Source organism: Schistocerca gregaria, chromosome 2 (assembly GCF_023897955.1).
Source record: "Schistocerca gregaria isolate iqSchGreg1 chromosome 2, iqSchGreg1.2, whole genome shotgun sequence".
NCBI classification, from domain to species: domain Eukaryota; kingdom Metazoa; phylum Arthropoda; class Insecta; order Orthoptera; family Acrididae; genus Schistocerca; species Schistocerca gregaria.
The window spans coordinates 300,676,840-300,692,673 of record NC_064921.1 but is presented as its reverse complement, the minus strand read 5'-3'; the positions used below and the strand labels follow the sequence as shown (position 1 = coordinate 300,692,673).

At 35.3% G+C, this 15,834-nt stretch overlaps 1 protein-coding gene across 3 annotated transcripts in view; it reads left to right on the top strand.

The window, feature by feature from the left end:
- Positions 1 to 15,624, top strand: part of LOC126336917 (fatty-acid amide hydrolase 2) — a 144,395-nt gene extending 128,771 nt beyond the window's left edge. For all 3 annotated transcript variants that reach the window (XM_050001056.1, XM_050001059.1, XM_050001058.1), the window contains one exon: positions 12,312 to 15,624. In XM_050001056.1, the coding sequence (XP_049857013.1) occupies positions 12,312 to 12,410 (99 nt within the window). In that variant the 3' untranslated portion in view covers positions 12,411 to 15,624. The remainder of the gene's footprint in view (positions 1 to 12,311) is intronic.
- The last annotated feature ends 210 nt before the right edge of the window (positions 15,625 to 15,834 follow it).

The window sequence follows — 15,834 nt, the reverse complement described above, 5'->3', positions numbered from 1 at the left end:
AAGTATGTCTACCCCTTCTCCTCCTTCCCTCCCCCTTTGCTCTTGTCTATACAAAACAGTGGCACTAGACCCATAGATTTCTGTGGAAATGTGTTCTCCATTTATCCTTGACAAGTTCTGTTACTTACCTGTACTTGTTGACATCTTTCACAGATGGAAACCTATTTTCTTACAGTTTCTTACACATTTTTGAGCACCAAAATGTCCATTCATGAGTGTACATAATAAGATTATCGGTGTACTACTCTGGCCAGCACAATTTCCAATGGTCTGAATCTAAATTTGTTCTTATAAATTCCCTTGTGTATTTTGTAATATGTATTAACTTTGTCACAATCCTTTTTACCAAAATAACTCTTCACTAATATTCACTTATCACCATGATACTGGTTTTTAGAACACCATTACAGATGGCCCTAATTACCTTTTCATCTTTAATCCCTTTCAAATACACTTCTTGGACCTTCTGTCTTTCTCCTCAATATAACTTTAATTTACTCCTACAAGCAATGGAGACAGTGCATCTACATGAAGATATTCAGATGCCATAACATAGTCAAATTGTTTAGGAACATGGCTCATCTGCGTAACCTACTATGGTGGTCTGAATACACAATTGTCTTATGTCCTGACAGATGATTTTTAAAATTTAGTGAAGGCCGAATGTACAGCACGTAGTTCTTTACAGTGTAAATTCTCTTACATTTTTGTAGCATCCTCTTAGCTAAAGCTATTGTCTATCATTTATTTCTCCATTCACAGTTTTTATTTGAAATAAATGTTTACCAAAATCTTAAACACTAGCATCACAAGATAAACAAATAGGTAGGATAAGTGTGGTCTATACAAAATGTTACAGGTGCATACAGCATCTTTTATAGAATCAAAAGCTTCTTGACACTATTGGACCCATATACAGAGTTCTTTTTCAACAAGCTACACAAACATGGTGCATACACAATTTGACTGCTAATGTATTTTCTATGTTATCTACTTGTGCCCAAGGAAGGCTTATTGTGTTCCTTATTATTAGGTATTGGAAACTCACTGCTTGCTTTAAGTTGGTCAGAATCTGGCAATATACCCTTTCCTGTAATGGGGTGCCCTCAGAATTTTAATACGTTAACCACAAATTTACATTTTTCTGATTTCAATTTTACTCCTAGAAATTCCAATTAAACACTTCTCGTAGTAATAAATAATTCTCATGTCTTCTCATGGCTACACTGGCTGCAAAGTAAAATGCAATCAGCATGTATGGTTAATTTAGGATATAGTTCCAGACCTAGGACATGATCTAATACTGTGATGGACTCTTCCACAGAAACATTTAAACCAAAGGGCACAACAGAATACTAACATCATTTACTATTGTACAAAAATGAGTTTTACTTCCTAGACACTGGAACAAGTGGAAACTGAAGAAATCCAGAAGTTAAATCTAAATATGTGAGCAACTTAGTACATAGAGAAAGGAGTCTGTAACCAAAGGAGGTATTTTATTAATTATTTTACTTTCAAATTTACATTTTCTTTCAGTATTTAATCAACAACCTTCACAAAACTATGTCATGTTCTAAAAATATGTTTTGTTTTTCTCTACTAGACAATCCCACAGGTTACCCCAGTCCTGCAACACCACACATACTACCAATTTAATACACACAAATCCACCTGATGGAACTTCAAATCTTTGAAATGCCTTCTGAAAATAAGTAAAGAGTGATGGGTAACAGTAAAATTATTTCATTCTGTACCAGACATTTCCACCTTTTGCAACTCCTTTTCAACAGCTGGTCTTATTGCAGTTCATACATTATATTGCTTTATAAAAATGGCTTTTGAGGTTTCAGTTTTAGTATCATTCAAAATTGTTTACAATACCTAGTATGTTACTGCATACATCATCATATTCCTTTAACAAACATTCTAGCTCATTCTTTTGATCATCATTCAGCCCTTCAGTTTTTCTGCAATAGTTTTTGTTAACTCTCTTCAATGTCCAATCTTTGAAGTATCTTCTACTAAATGAGTTCCCTCTTTTGATTTTTTTATAAGCATCTTCTTTTCCTTCTGTTGTGCTATTCATTGGAATTTTATTCCCCTTGTTATCTGCCATACAAAATTTTTTCTCCTTGTATTTTCAATGCACATTAACTTATGTAACTGGTCCATTCCTGAAATAAAATCCTCACTTAGTTGTGGTATTATCAAACAACACTGTTCAATTTCTACAACTTCAGTTCTGAATGTCAGTAATTTTTCCTTTCTTGCTACCTTGCTATGTCTACCAGTGGCCCCTCTAATCGTAATTCCTACTACTGGAATATCAATATAGTTCTTATTTGTCCAATTTCATTACTCAGAGCTTCTGATATTTCAAAAATTCACCTGCTTGAATAAAGTTAAGTTTTTTCTTCCCAGTTACCTATTTTTACATAAGCAAAATGGGTTTTTTACTTCATCACTTGTCACTGCATTGATGCCTTCATCTAGAAACCATAGCTTCACTGAATTATATATCGATACCAATGTGAATACCTTTCTTCTTTCCTCTGTTGAGGTCACTTATCTTCTTCATCCAGTTAATATCTAAACCAGAAGGAAACTACCACTTACGCTGTTATGGTTATTACACAAGTCAGCAAAAAACAATATCAAATCTTTATTCACCCCTGCCTTTCTCATACATGATTCATAAATTTCATTACAATTTTCTTTCCACCAATCTGGATAAAGACTTTTCCACAAAACTGCTATTTTTTCGAAATTGAGTCATTAAATGGTCCTTCCCCAACATGTATACAACTTTGTACACAAATCTATTATTACTAACTTTAGGATCTAGAATTAAAGACTGATCAGACAACTTACTAACGAATTTGTTTCATATACCTTTATTGGCTAGATTCTGAACATCACTTGACTTTTACAAATGATAATTAAAATTCATTTACATTTGATTTTCCTTCGACAACTTAATGGAAAACTCAGAAGCAGCATCTTCCTCCTCCAACAAAATAATCTACTTGTTCATTCTGATTTATTTCATTAATCTTAATCTTTCCCCCATTACAAACGTCCCTTACATGACAAGTAACAACTATATCCTCATCTACCATATTTTTATCACTCTGCTTATGCTCCACCACCAATTCACTTTCAGAAAAGATCTCATAAATATTTAAGTTATCACCACACTCTCTAAAAAATTGTCCCATATCCGTATTGTCAAAATTGTCTACACACCCTTCCTGCAGTTCATAATTAGAATTTTTAGTTTCTACTTCACTTTGTTCTTTAACCCCATTTTGCCAAAAATTTCTCCAAAGCTCTTGATGCACTATAATTGTATTAACCTGGTACTCTTAAGTGCTTACACTTCTGCTGTCACAGCGACTATTCTTGTTTAAATATCTGCCACAATTATTTGTTTATGTATGACAATTATTATTCCTTGTTCTTGGATTGTGAAACTCCAGTGAACTGACCATTAATTTTCCTGCTCATTAGTTCTCTCGCTATGTGAGAAATGCTTAAATGGATGCTGATTAAGATTCCAGTTTCTATTGCCTCTTTCACGTTCCCTGTTATATTGTCTTCCTCTGTTATTACATCTCTTGTTGGTTACTTTCTTGATGATGCCTGTAATTATTCCCCTAATTTCTTCCATGCTAATTCTTACTTCCCCAAGTCCCATTCCAGTGTCCCTGTATGAAATGAAATGTCTTTGTTCAAAATCCTGTCTGTTATTTCTCTCCAAAGCTCTGTCCAACTTGTCTACATATTTTAGAAATAGTTCAACTCATTCATCTGATCCCATACACCAACCCCAGTGAAAAATTTCAGGTAACCTACACTTCAGTGCATCAGTTTGTGTCAATTTGTCAAAAGGTTGGTTCAAATTGACAAAGTGTCACTAGTAAGTTCTTATAAAATTCTTTCGTGCCCACATTGTGTTCCCTGTAACTTGGGCCATTGAGGAAATCCTTCTTATTTCCAGCTTGTTCAGATTTTGACCAAATTTTATTAAGGGAAATTTTATCAAAACCTTGGTATGTTAAACCATGTGTACAAGTCTGATTTGTAAAGGTAATGCTTCCCCATCCAAAAAACATTTTCACAATTTTAATTTTGAGATTATCAGGGATGTTAGGTCTGAAATTGTTTTGAAATAAAAAGATTCCAAACTACCAGTTCCAGTAAAACTTTTCACATGCATGTTGGGCAAGACATCGCAAACTCTACCAAAAAGGTTTTTACAGCAACCTCTTCATTGAAATCATGTAATTGATTTTGAACATTAAGAAAATTATTCTCAATAGTTGATACACTATTCTTACATTTACTGTCCATTTCACAAATGGCCTTCCTAACTCTAATAACCTTTCCATTTAAATAACATAAATTTTATTCACAACTATTGTTAACATATTCAACTTTATTACATAACTTATGTTGTACATTTGGAATTTGTCACAAGTCAACATCCTAGTAAGTTACTCTTTGCTCAACCATTGTAACTCTCATTTCTGTAATGGTGACTCTTTCATCTAATGTTTCAATTTTTAAGTTTACATTTGCATTGTAAGTGGCTTGGTTTGTTTTACTGCAAGAATTTGATTACTTAGCTCTTCGCTCAGTGTCAGAATCTCATTCCCTAACTCCAGTTTAATAAAATCACAGTTTTCAGAAATTCAATTCTCTAACTCAGTTTTGATCTTATAGCTGTTTTGTGCTAAATCATTTTTAAAACTTGACTGCTTTTTGGAATCTGACTCTTTGTTTCAGTAATTTGATTGCTTATTCAGAAATTAGTTTTTCTAAATTTTTTTAAAACACTGTTTAGAGCATCACTACTTTTGGAAAATTGATTGTTTTTTATATAACTTTACTTTCCTAGAATGTCACTGTTTTCAGCAGTTTGATTTTGTAAATCATTTTTAACTCACTTTTTAAAGCATTATTGTTTCTAGCCATCTAACTGTCTTGCAGTCTTACTATTTTTGACTACAACTTTGCCGTATCCCTCATAAATTGCTCTAACAGTAGCTTATTTATTGAAACCATCAAGTTTTCAATACTCTGATTTAGTCCAAGTACTGAATCGTCCCTTTCAGATAAGCCCTGACCTGAACAACCTTTCTCTTTTAATGACGTTTTCAAAATTTTAATAATTATGGTAGTCTAAAATTGTTTTTCACACACAAAAGAAGAGTCGCAACTCAGATAATTTCTGTCAGTGTTTTCTACGCTGATGAAACAATTAAAGTAGAAAAATGAAAACATGATATTTAACTATCATGTAAGGTGCTTTTGTAGGCCCAGTTACACCACTTTGTTGTGCATTTCTATTTATCAAGATTTTGTTTGGTTCCCAGTCCAGTCTCCACAATGTTGAATTTTGCATCTGTTTTAAATCTCTTGTATTAGGCTATCTGAAAAATACACATCCATGATTAATAATTTCTTCATATGATACTTGATCATGGATGTTGCCACCAAATTTAACACGCACTTGGAAGTTTTGAATATCTGTCTGTTATAATTTATCCACTGCAAGGATGTTCATCTTTTTGATTGAAAGTGAAAGGCATTCCCACTGTGATAAATTGTGAATTTTCTACTTAGCTGGCTTTTACACTGGCATCATCATCATTTTCTCCTTCTTGGGTGTGGTAGTCTCAAGTTTTCCCTGTACGAAGAAATTTTCCAGGACTGTCTGGTTTGTTTGACTGCATCAACTACAAAACAATAATTGTTTTTTCCTTTATGCTGTATTTTAGAATTCTCAGCCAACTGATTTACAAATAATTTTAATTTGTTCAAAAATACTTTGCCGTTTCTTGGCTAGTCCTTTGTCTCACTGGTATCCTTTGGTGGTTATTGTCTTCAGTCCATGTATCGAATAACGTTTCTGCTTTTGTCATTATGGTGCTTTTTCAGCAAGTTAATTTTGAAACATTTGAATGTGTTTTGGTTTCTTCTTTTCTGTCCCAAATACTATGAACAGTGGTCTTCACCACTGCCATTCAATTGCAAATGTTAACAATTTTTTTACCAACTTCTATGCAGTATAAAACTTCTTGTCTGGTCCCTGCAAAGTAAAACTTCTCATTTGGTCTCCAGCATGACAGACTTTTTTTTCTCTTTTTGTCAGTACTATTCTCCAACTTCAAAAGCTTTCATTACATTTTTTCCTAAAAAGCAACGACTATATTTAAAAGAATAATGAATTAATTATGTACAATGAAAATACAGTCTTTATAATTCACATGCAGAAAATATGCTTATAATTCAGCAGTTAGTTGAAACAAACAAAATAGAAACAAAATTTCAATTTGCTAAGAAATTGGAAAACAATAAAATCCTAACACAGTAAATAAAGTGATGATACATGCAAAATACAGCAGAGCCACTTGAAGGGAGAAGTAAGCAGAGTATCACTATTGGTCAGGTAAGAAAATAAACAGAGGATCAATATTAGCTGTGTAATGATACATTGTGGCTGTAAATCGAAAAATTATCACAATTTGAAAAAGGCAATGTAGTGAAATGCTATACAGGGTGTGCCATTTATCTTGACCACCCTAAATAACTGTTTGTCCAGATGCAAATTACAAAATGTTTCATGCATATGTTCTATAGCTGTCAGGGAGACATCAATCAGCATGATTGCTTTCATTGTAGCTTTGTTTCTCTACAAAGATATTCTTTATTTGGTGATTCATTTCCTCTCCTAAAGACCTATTCAAAAATGTATCACAATGCACCATTCACTAAAACACAACGTTATTAATTACATAACACAACACTGACTTTGAGACCAGGCTCACAAACTCGTCCACGGGCCGGAGTTGTCAGAAAACAAATGAAAACCAAGTAAAAACACAAAATTGACTTTGACTCTCCTGTGCCATTGCCCAGGAGTAGAACATGCAAATGTGTTTAGAGTGATGACCCTGGACACTAATACACTGGTGCACCATTGAAAGAAAGAATTATTTACTGCTTCCAGTGTTGCCTGCCGAAGAGAGTTACAAGCAAGCACGATACTTTCCTGCATGTCCTCTGGAGTTGCTGGAATATCGTGATAGGTAATGTCTTTCATGTACCCACAAAGAAAAAAGTCTAGATTATTTAAATCAGGAGACCTAGCAGGCCAAATAACTATTCCTCCTCGACCAATCCATCTGCCAGGATACCTTCGATTCAGAACACGCTGTACACTCAAGGCATTAGGTATTGAAAATCAATTGTGTTGATACCACATAAGTATTCTGGTTCTTAGCGGCACTTCATCCAGAATAGGGGGAAGAATTTGTCTGAGGAAGTTTGCATTCACTGTGCTGTGTAGACTGCCATTGATGAAATAAGGGCCAATAATTGTAATACCAAGCATCCCACAACAGACGTTAACTCTCCATTGATGCTGATGTTCCACCTGCCTAAGCCATCGTGGGTTGTTGCTGGACCAGTAATGCATGTTCCTTGTATTTACCTGTCCTTTGTTTGAGAATGAACATTCATCGGTAAATAGAACATTGGAGAAGTAGTTCGGGTTGGTGAGGATTTGCTGCTGTGCCCAGAACTGTATGATTCTGGAAATCATTCTGATCCAATTCAGGATGTACACATGTTTCAGGAATGCCAATCTTGTGTTCAAGGTGCTGTGTGCTCACATGTGGATTTATAGCAATGGAAGCTAAAACAGTAACTTCGGCAGCTTCGTCTGTGCGAGTGCTATGACAGTTGTGTTTTCGTGGGTTGAAACTTTCCGTTTCCTGAAGCGTCGCAACAAGACGAGAAAACATCCATTGGGAATGTGGGTCCTTGTCAGGATATCGCTCTCTGTTCAGTTGCGCTGCCTGTGTAGCATTTCACCTACCTTCAACAACAACAATAAAAGAAACATTATGTCGATGCAGTTTGTATGAAGGACAGCCTTTACTGTCTGCCTACTCTACACAACAGTATTTAAAAGAACTAAACTACTGTACTAAGTGTACCCATACATAAGAAAACAGTATTGCAGTTACTGTTCTGCTAACTTACATTCCCCATAGATGAACAGCATTTGTACCTTCTCTTTGTTGGTGTACATTTTACTCACACAGCTCTTCATCTGACGATGGTTGATGGAATGATGGGTGTGCATTGTACTTTTGTTTACATTTGTCCTCTGTCAACGTCAGCACATGGATGTGTTCTATTACCCCGAGTACCTGCACTGCTGGGAGTGTCAATGTCAAAGTTGTGTTGTGTAATTAATAACGTTGTGTTTCACTGAATGCTACACTGTGACACATTTTTAATAGGTTTTTAGGAGAGAAAATGAATTACCGAATAAAAAAAACGGGGTGCCATTTAAAAAGGTCATACCGCTGTTCATATATTTGTAAAAAAAACAAAGCTACAATGAAGGCAATCATGCTGATTGATGTCCCCTGATGGCTAAAGAACATTTGCTTGAAACGTTTTGTAATTTGCATCTGAACAAACATTTTTTTGGGTGGTCAAGAGAAATGGGACACTCCGTATAAAGAACAACTGTATTGTTGTGTATAAGTGTTTCTATGTGCTCTCATAGCTGAGTGGTCAGTGTGACGGATTGCCGTCCTACGGCCCTTGGTTCGATTCCTGGCTGGGTCGGGGATTCTCTCCGCTCAGGGACTGGGTGTTGTGTTGCTTCATCATCATGTTGCTTCATCATCATGTTATCCCCGGCTTGCAGGTCTCCCAATGTGGCATCGAATGTAATAAGACCTGAACCAAGGTGGCCGGACCTGCCCCTTAAGGGGCCTCCCAGCCAATGATGCCAAACACTCATTCCATTTCCATTAGCTACAGAACTCTTGATAGGTCTCCCCAGAAACATCTCTCTCAATTAACTTCACAACACTTCTTTCTATAGCTGCTTTTCCTCCCAAGTGCAAGAGAGAGAACAACAATGACATTTGTAGGCCAAAGAGTTTGTCATTTACATTATTTTGATTAACTGGTATATAATCTGAGTGAAAAAAATTAGTGCAAATATGATTCATATAATTTCAAGTTAAGTAACTTCAAAATTACTCTGATCACATAAATAGTAAACAACATATTTGAAATATGGCATTTTTAAGCAAATAGTTTTTCAAGAGGTTATCTTACAAATGAAATTATCAATACCCATTGGTATTGGAGAGTTCATAAGGTGCATTAGGCTCAATTATGTCACAAGTGGCATGAATCAATCCGCACATGATGACTTGAGAATGCTTTAGTTTAGTTCCTACTCTGTCACTGTTCATACTCAACACCATTATCAAAAAATCACCATTATTTAAATAAATCCAATTCCAACAGGTAGGGTAAAATATTCTTGGTTTGACTAACACCAGACATGATTCTCTCTCCATGTTGCAGATCACGTGGGCGTTCTGTTCTGCCCTCTCATAATCTATTACTAAAGCACTCCCCCACTACTTCACACATTAATGAACTCATCTTACCTCATGTTAGTACAAAAGTAATTGTTTAATATAATTAATGTAGAAATTTGGTAATAGCATGTGAGACATGTGCTAATGTGCTGATCAGAATGGTATGTTTATTTTGATTTTACAGTGAAAATCCTCACAAAATCCCAACTGATACTCATAAAGCTGAAAAAGTACAGTAACAATATAATGAATAAGTGAGTCACATTAATCAATACTGGTTTTGTCTGCTGGTTTCGTTGATGGAACTACTTTTTGCATATCATATGCCAAATTTGGTTTATTATAATTGTTTGATTATTAAATTTGCAGTAATGCAGAATTCACTCAAAACACTGAAAAACAAAAATATTACAATATCTTATTTTAAATCTGTGCTATGCCTACATGTTGTTGCTTGTTTTTAAGGTGATACATAAATTATATTCCATAATCATATGAATATAATAGAAGGAAACATTCCACATGGGAAAAATATATATAAAAACAAAGATGCTGTAACTTACCAAACGAGAAAGCCTTGGTATGTTGATAGAGACAATGAAAAATACACACACAAATTTCAAGCTTTCACAATCCAAGGTTGGTTCATCAGGAAAGAGGGAAAGACCAAAGGATTTGGGTTTTAAGGGAGAGGGTAAGGAGTCATTCCAATTCCGGGAGTGGAAAAACTTACCTTAGGGGGGGGAAAAAGGACAGGCATACACTCTCTCGTGTGTGCGCGTACACACACACACACACACACACACACACATATATCCATGCATTTACATGTGTCTGCCTGTGTCTGTACATGTGTGGATGGATGTGTGCATGCATGTGCGTGCGTGCGTGCGTGTGGGTGTGCGTGCGTGCACGAGTGTATGCCTGTCCTTTTTTCCCCCCTAAGGTAAGTCTTTCCGCTCCCGGGATTGGAATGTTGGAATGACTCCTTACCCTCTCCCTTAAAACCCAAATCCTTTCGTCTTTCCCTCTATTCCCTCTTTCCTGATAAAGCAACCTTGCGTTGCAAAAGCTTGAAATTTGTGTGTGATTTTTATTGTCTCTATCAGCATAACAACGCTTTCTCGTTTGGTAAGTTACAGCACCTTTGTTTTTATATATATTTCATAATCATTTATACTAAATAGGCCCTATCTTTGGCCTCTGGAGACTGTGTGGACATGAATGGGACAGATGCTAAAATCAAATGAAAGTGCTCCTCAATGGCTTTCTTTCAAGTGCTTGTATGTTATTTTAGCAGTATTGTCAAAACTGTCATTAATTCATCGAGATTTTGTCAATTCATCACACTTTGTGTATGTGCAGCAGCCAATATACAATCACACTGATAGACTGTTAATATTATAAGAATTGTCATTAAACAGGCTCCAAAACAGTGTGTTTGCTTTATGAATCTGATGCTTCCTTCTCACATATCCATACCTCATACAAATATTTCCCTCTTTTACTGTCTCAGCTAGTCTTCATTATGATCTAGGTGCCAACTGTTGAATGTTGAGATTTCTGTCTGGCTTGCTTTCAGTGTAGACCTATTAAACTCTGCCTATGGTGCCTTCTACTTTCCCTTGATGGAGAGCAACAGTAATATGTTTCCGCTTGCTGATTACATGTCGGAGTCGAATTCACACTACAAAGGGAGAGTGATCTATGAGATTGGCATTGGGCTCTCTCAATGTTACATCACTATTGGAAGTCATTCTGTATAGTGGTGACGAATGAGGAATTTGCTATAAGGATAAATAACCACTGGGATATCCTAGTACCCAGTTACACAACATTCTTCACAGCAAGCGGAAGTCGGAGGCTACCTGACGAACTATTCTTTTGTCTCATCATGTTTTTGAATTTCTCTCCTGGCTTAACAATAGTTGAGACACTCATAGTTTCTGTAGCAGAGTTTGATACAAAGTTTGAAACATTAAAAGCATGACACTGTCTCTGAATTTTTGACTTTTGTTCCATGATGCACTTGGTACAGTGTTGCTGCAGAACTGTTCTTTGCAGATTTTGTATCTGTTTTTGAGTGTCCACTTTTGCCTGTGACTTTCAACTCAGCAGTGCTGTCTTCTTAATTCTCAGATGCAAACTTTTTATTGGTACATTTTCAATATGTGTAGAAAGCTGTAAGTAGTGTACTACCATTTTTGTCAACTTTTGAATTATTACTATTCCACAGAATTTTGCATCTGTGTTCTAAAGCAGCACATTTCATTTTTAACACTTCAATATCATTTTGCAACACTTGCATTGTTGAACCTCATCTCTGATAATGTTTACATACTTTTTTCACATATTTCCATTACACAGGGATTACACAACCACTAGTAGCCCACAGTTACCAATTTTAAATGTCTATTTTTGCAACAGTTTTAGTGAAACCATCAGTTACAGCATTCACACTGGATACGTTTCTAGTCCTTTCTGTAACATAAGTTAAAAGTCCTACCACCTTTTACTTAACTTTTATTGGAATAAAACATTCTCTATACATTTACAGTGCATTCCTAACAACACAAGGCGTCAGCAGACTTTCTATTAAAACCTATCCTTCATACTTAATTCTCTGTGCAAATGGAAAATTCAGAAAGTTATTAATTTTTCATGTTGTATTTCTTGTTTTGATTATTTATAACTGTAATACCTTCCTTTCTATGTATCAAAATATGCTGGCTTTCTTTTTCTACCAATATTAGAAAATACTTTTGTATACTACATCGGATGAAGGAAAATAATTGTTTTGTAGCCTAATGCTATTAAATATTTAACTTTAATGTTTTTTTGTGTTCACATGGAACTACTTTAACATTTATCTAATTGTTTAATTAGGTAATTGGTGGAATGAATCAAGATCACCTGACAATAGCTGTTGCAAATGAGTTGGAAAAGGCATTTGGTGGCTGGGTTCCACCATCAATTGCTGTGTAAGGACTTGCCAAATTGTTCATTCATTGGTGGTTGGTAATACACATTACATAATTTAATGTGAGTGGAATATTTGTGGTACTTTTTCATGGCTGAATTTTTAAGCTTTAAAATAATATATATATTTATAGTCTGTATGGTTGATATGCTGCATGTACTTGAGGAACTGCATCCCGTGCTCGTGCTCACTGCTGTCACAGCCCTTTTTGTGGACTATCAACTGCACGTGAATCATCTTGTGAGGAGTTTTTCAACAAGGTCTTCCCTCGGATGCGGTTTCAGCAAGGGCTTGCTCAGCCTCATGGAGCACAATCCATTCCCTCATTCATATGCACAGACACCAACATTCTTAGTCATTATGGGGCTCCATTTCACCTCCACTTCACCAAGGTGCCTCTTACAGAAATTGAACTGTAGGAAAAGTGGGTGGATATCCTGTGTAGGATCAGTGTACTCTATGGGCAGGTCCACGAGTGCATGTGTGCTCCGCCTTCACCATCAGTACTTTAAGGTAGTATATGCATAGACTTGTTTCCTTCAAAGGCAGCTCTATGAAGTGCTGTGCATTCACGATGGCTTTGCTTACATATAATCAAAATAAAACATGAAATTTTGTGTACCTAGTGATTTATTCTGGAGTGAAATTGAATAGCACAGATTTTGAACGTGTTATTTGTTTGTAAACAAAATTACCATTATTTATGACGGCAAAGCAGTTGCCACAACCAATTTGTAACCAAATGTAGTGTGTTTGGTGTGTCATTTTTCATGTGGTCCTATATTATTGTTTGTCTGGTTACATTCCTACAGTATCCATACTTAATTTTTTAGTTTATCTCTTATGGTTTATTTTGTCTTTGTTTCATTTACATATTGCCCTTGGAACATCTCTGTGTCGTCTTGTTATTTTCATGTGGTCGATCATCTCACAACTGTGTTTCTGAGCAATATTTGGCTCAGACCATTAGTTGGTGTGGTTTACAGATTTTTCATGACAGTTCCCTCTGTTATCACATTGTGCTTGTACCCACATTTTAAATCTGTACAAAGGAGTTTAATAGCTATTAAATGCAACTATAATAGGTTATTCTGGGACTGACTGGTGATTGTCAATCTATTTTATCTGTGTTTATTCCTTATGTTCTCTTGAGTTCTTAATTAAGTTTTTTTCCCCCTCTCTCCAGTTAGTTAATTTTGTTACTTTTCTTAACTTCTATTTTTTAAACAGTGTCACAATCTTGGTGAATTACATTCCATACAATGCCACATGACCAATGTTGTTCCTGATTCCTGCCATAGAATATTTCTTCAAATCCTGTAGAATTATTTAGACTCTCTCATTGTGGTCTCAAGTGCTGCTGATGCTGTGTGTGTTTGTCATGAACAACAGCGTTGCCTCCAGATCATATTACAATGTTATCTCTTATAAACTTCATAGGCCTTTAAGTGGCAGTATTATGTCAGATATTGACTTGTGTTATGTAAGTGCCTTCTGCTTGCCTCTCAGCTTCTTGGTAAGTTGCTCCTTTGTTTGATTTTGCATTGCCCCGTACTTGTCTGTTGTTGAATCTGTAATCCATTTTCCTTTAATTAATGCCGCTTCCTCAGTCTGGTAAAAGGTGTATCATTGTCAGCATTCTTCTGATTTCTCCTCTCATTCTTCATTTCTTTTAAATTACTGTCTACCTGCAAACCTGGCACTGTGTAAGTTTCTTCCTCTTTTTGTGTTGTACAATTTTCTGTACTGGTTATGTATTGCTATATGTTACTTAAGTGCCAAAGGTATGCACAAAAAAGTTTTACGGTTAGACTGATCTGTTCTTTGTGTGCCAGTTTATGGTATATTTACATGCTATGTACTTTCTGAAGTCTGAGAGAGTTTGTTCTAGTTCATATTACCCAAAGATCAAGTTTGTTCCTAAATTTGAGTTCATATTTGGGTTCATGCTGTTATTATCTGCAACTGACTTGTGAAATTTGGAGAAGAGGTACAGGAAACATTTGCCACTAGCTATAGATGTAAGCATTAGTTCCCTAACATTTAGGATTGCACTGGTAAGGATCCTGAGCTAGGAAGTCTCATTTCTGTTAATTGAACTTAAGATTGTTTGTGAGGGGTTGTCCATTTCTGCCAAGATCTAAATGCTGATCATTGTTGAAGAGCATTCAGTTGGGTTCTAAGTTAATGCTTTAAAAAATATGCTTTTTGATTCACTCTAGTTAAGAAAAGTGTAAATGTGAAAGACTCGTGTATTTCAGTAACAGGTGAGAAGAAATATGGCTCAAGCATGTCCTTCATCATGAAATATGAAACTGGAAAAAAGTTTGCAATTTTTTGTGATGATGTCTCAACTTGTTTGTTAATTCCTAATGTGCTATTTAAAGAAAATTGAACATGCCAATTACCATAAGCACTATGTCCTTTCCAGTTAAGAAATTCAAAGAATTGGGCAGTGATGCTTTTTTTTGCCAGTGTTGAAGTGTTTGTTTGAAAGATACAGTTATAATTATAACTGTAAGACTCGCATAATGAATTTGATTCACATACTTTTTTTTCCTTTTGTGATGCCGTATGGAATAATTTTTATGATACTTTGATTCTGTGACCAGATCTGATTAAAGAGAATGCCACAACTCTGCCCTTAGAAATGACACGAAAGTTTTTTTTATTTTTTGAAAGCCTATAACAACTGTTTGTATTTAAGGTTTCATGACACTCTTCAGTCCTGTGGAACTGCAACATTGTATACCTTAAGGGGAAAGATATCTGGAGAACTGTACAATTTTGATTATGATTCACTAGTTGACAACTTATGTGAAATGAGTTAAAGATGTCTGTCGAAGGTCTTTAGATCTTTGCTCTATTTCTTTCAGCCAAAATTAGACCTTAACAACTGTCTCCACCTTTTCCATTTTAAAATGCTGTTTGTTTCCATGTTCATTTGAAATGAGAAGTCATGGGATATGATTGTAACTCTGCAAGTTCACAGTGAACTTTTATATTGTTGTCGAATATGATGAACATGTTATTTTGAAAAACATAAAATTAGGTGCAATGAGTATCTTAATATTAGATAAATGTCTGTTATTTATACCTTGTCGAATGAAATGAATGTTGTGCTTAAGTGACAGTGCACACCCTCCATGTTGTTTTTAAGTCACCCAGAAACTGTAATTATTGTTCTAGAACTGTCATTAAAAATACTGTTGGACTTTTTCTGAAGAGTTTGCATTATTTTTGTGCAGGACAATAAGAAAAGAGAGATATTTTTGTAACACTTATCTTAGCAAACTTATCTGCCTATCTGCTTGTGAGTCAGAGTGTAAACTAGGGAAGGCAAACTTTCTGACCTCCATAGCTTTCTGTTGTGCACTTGTTTGGGTAGTGATGCATTGTTGAAACACATGGAAGGGAAAAATAGTTTTT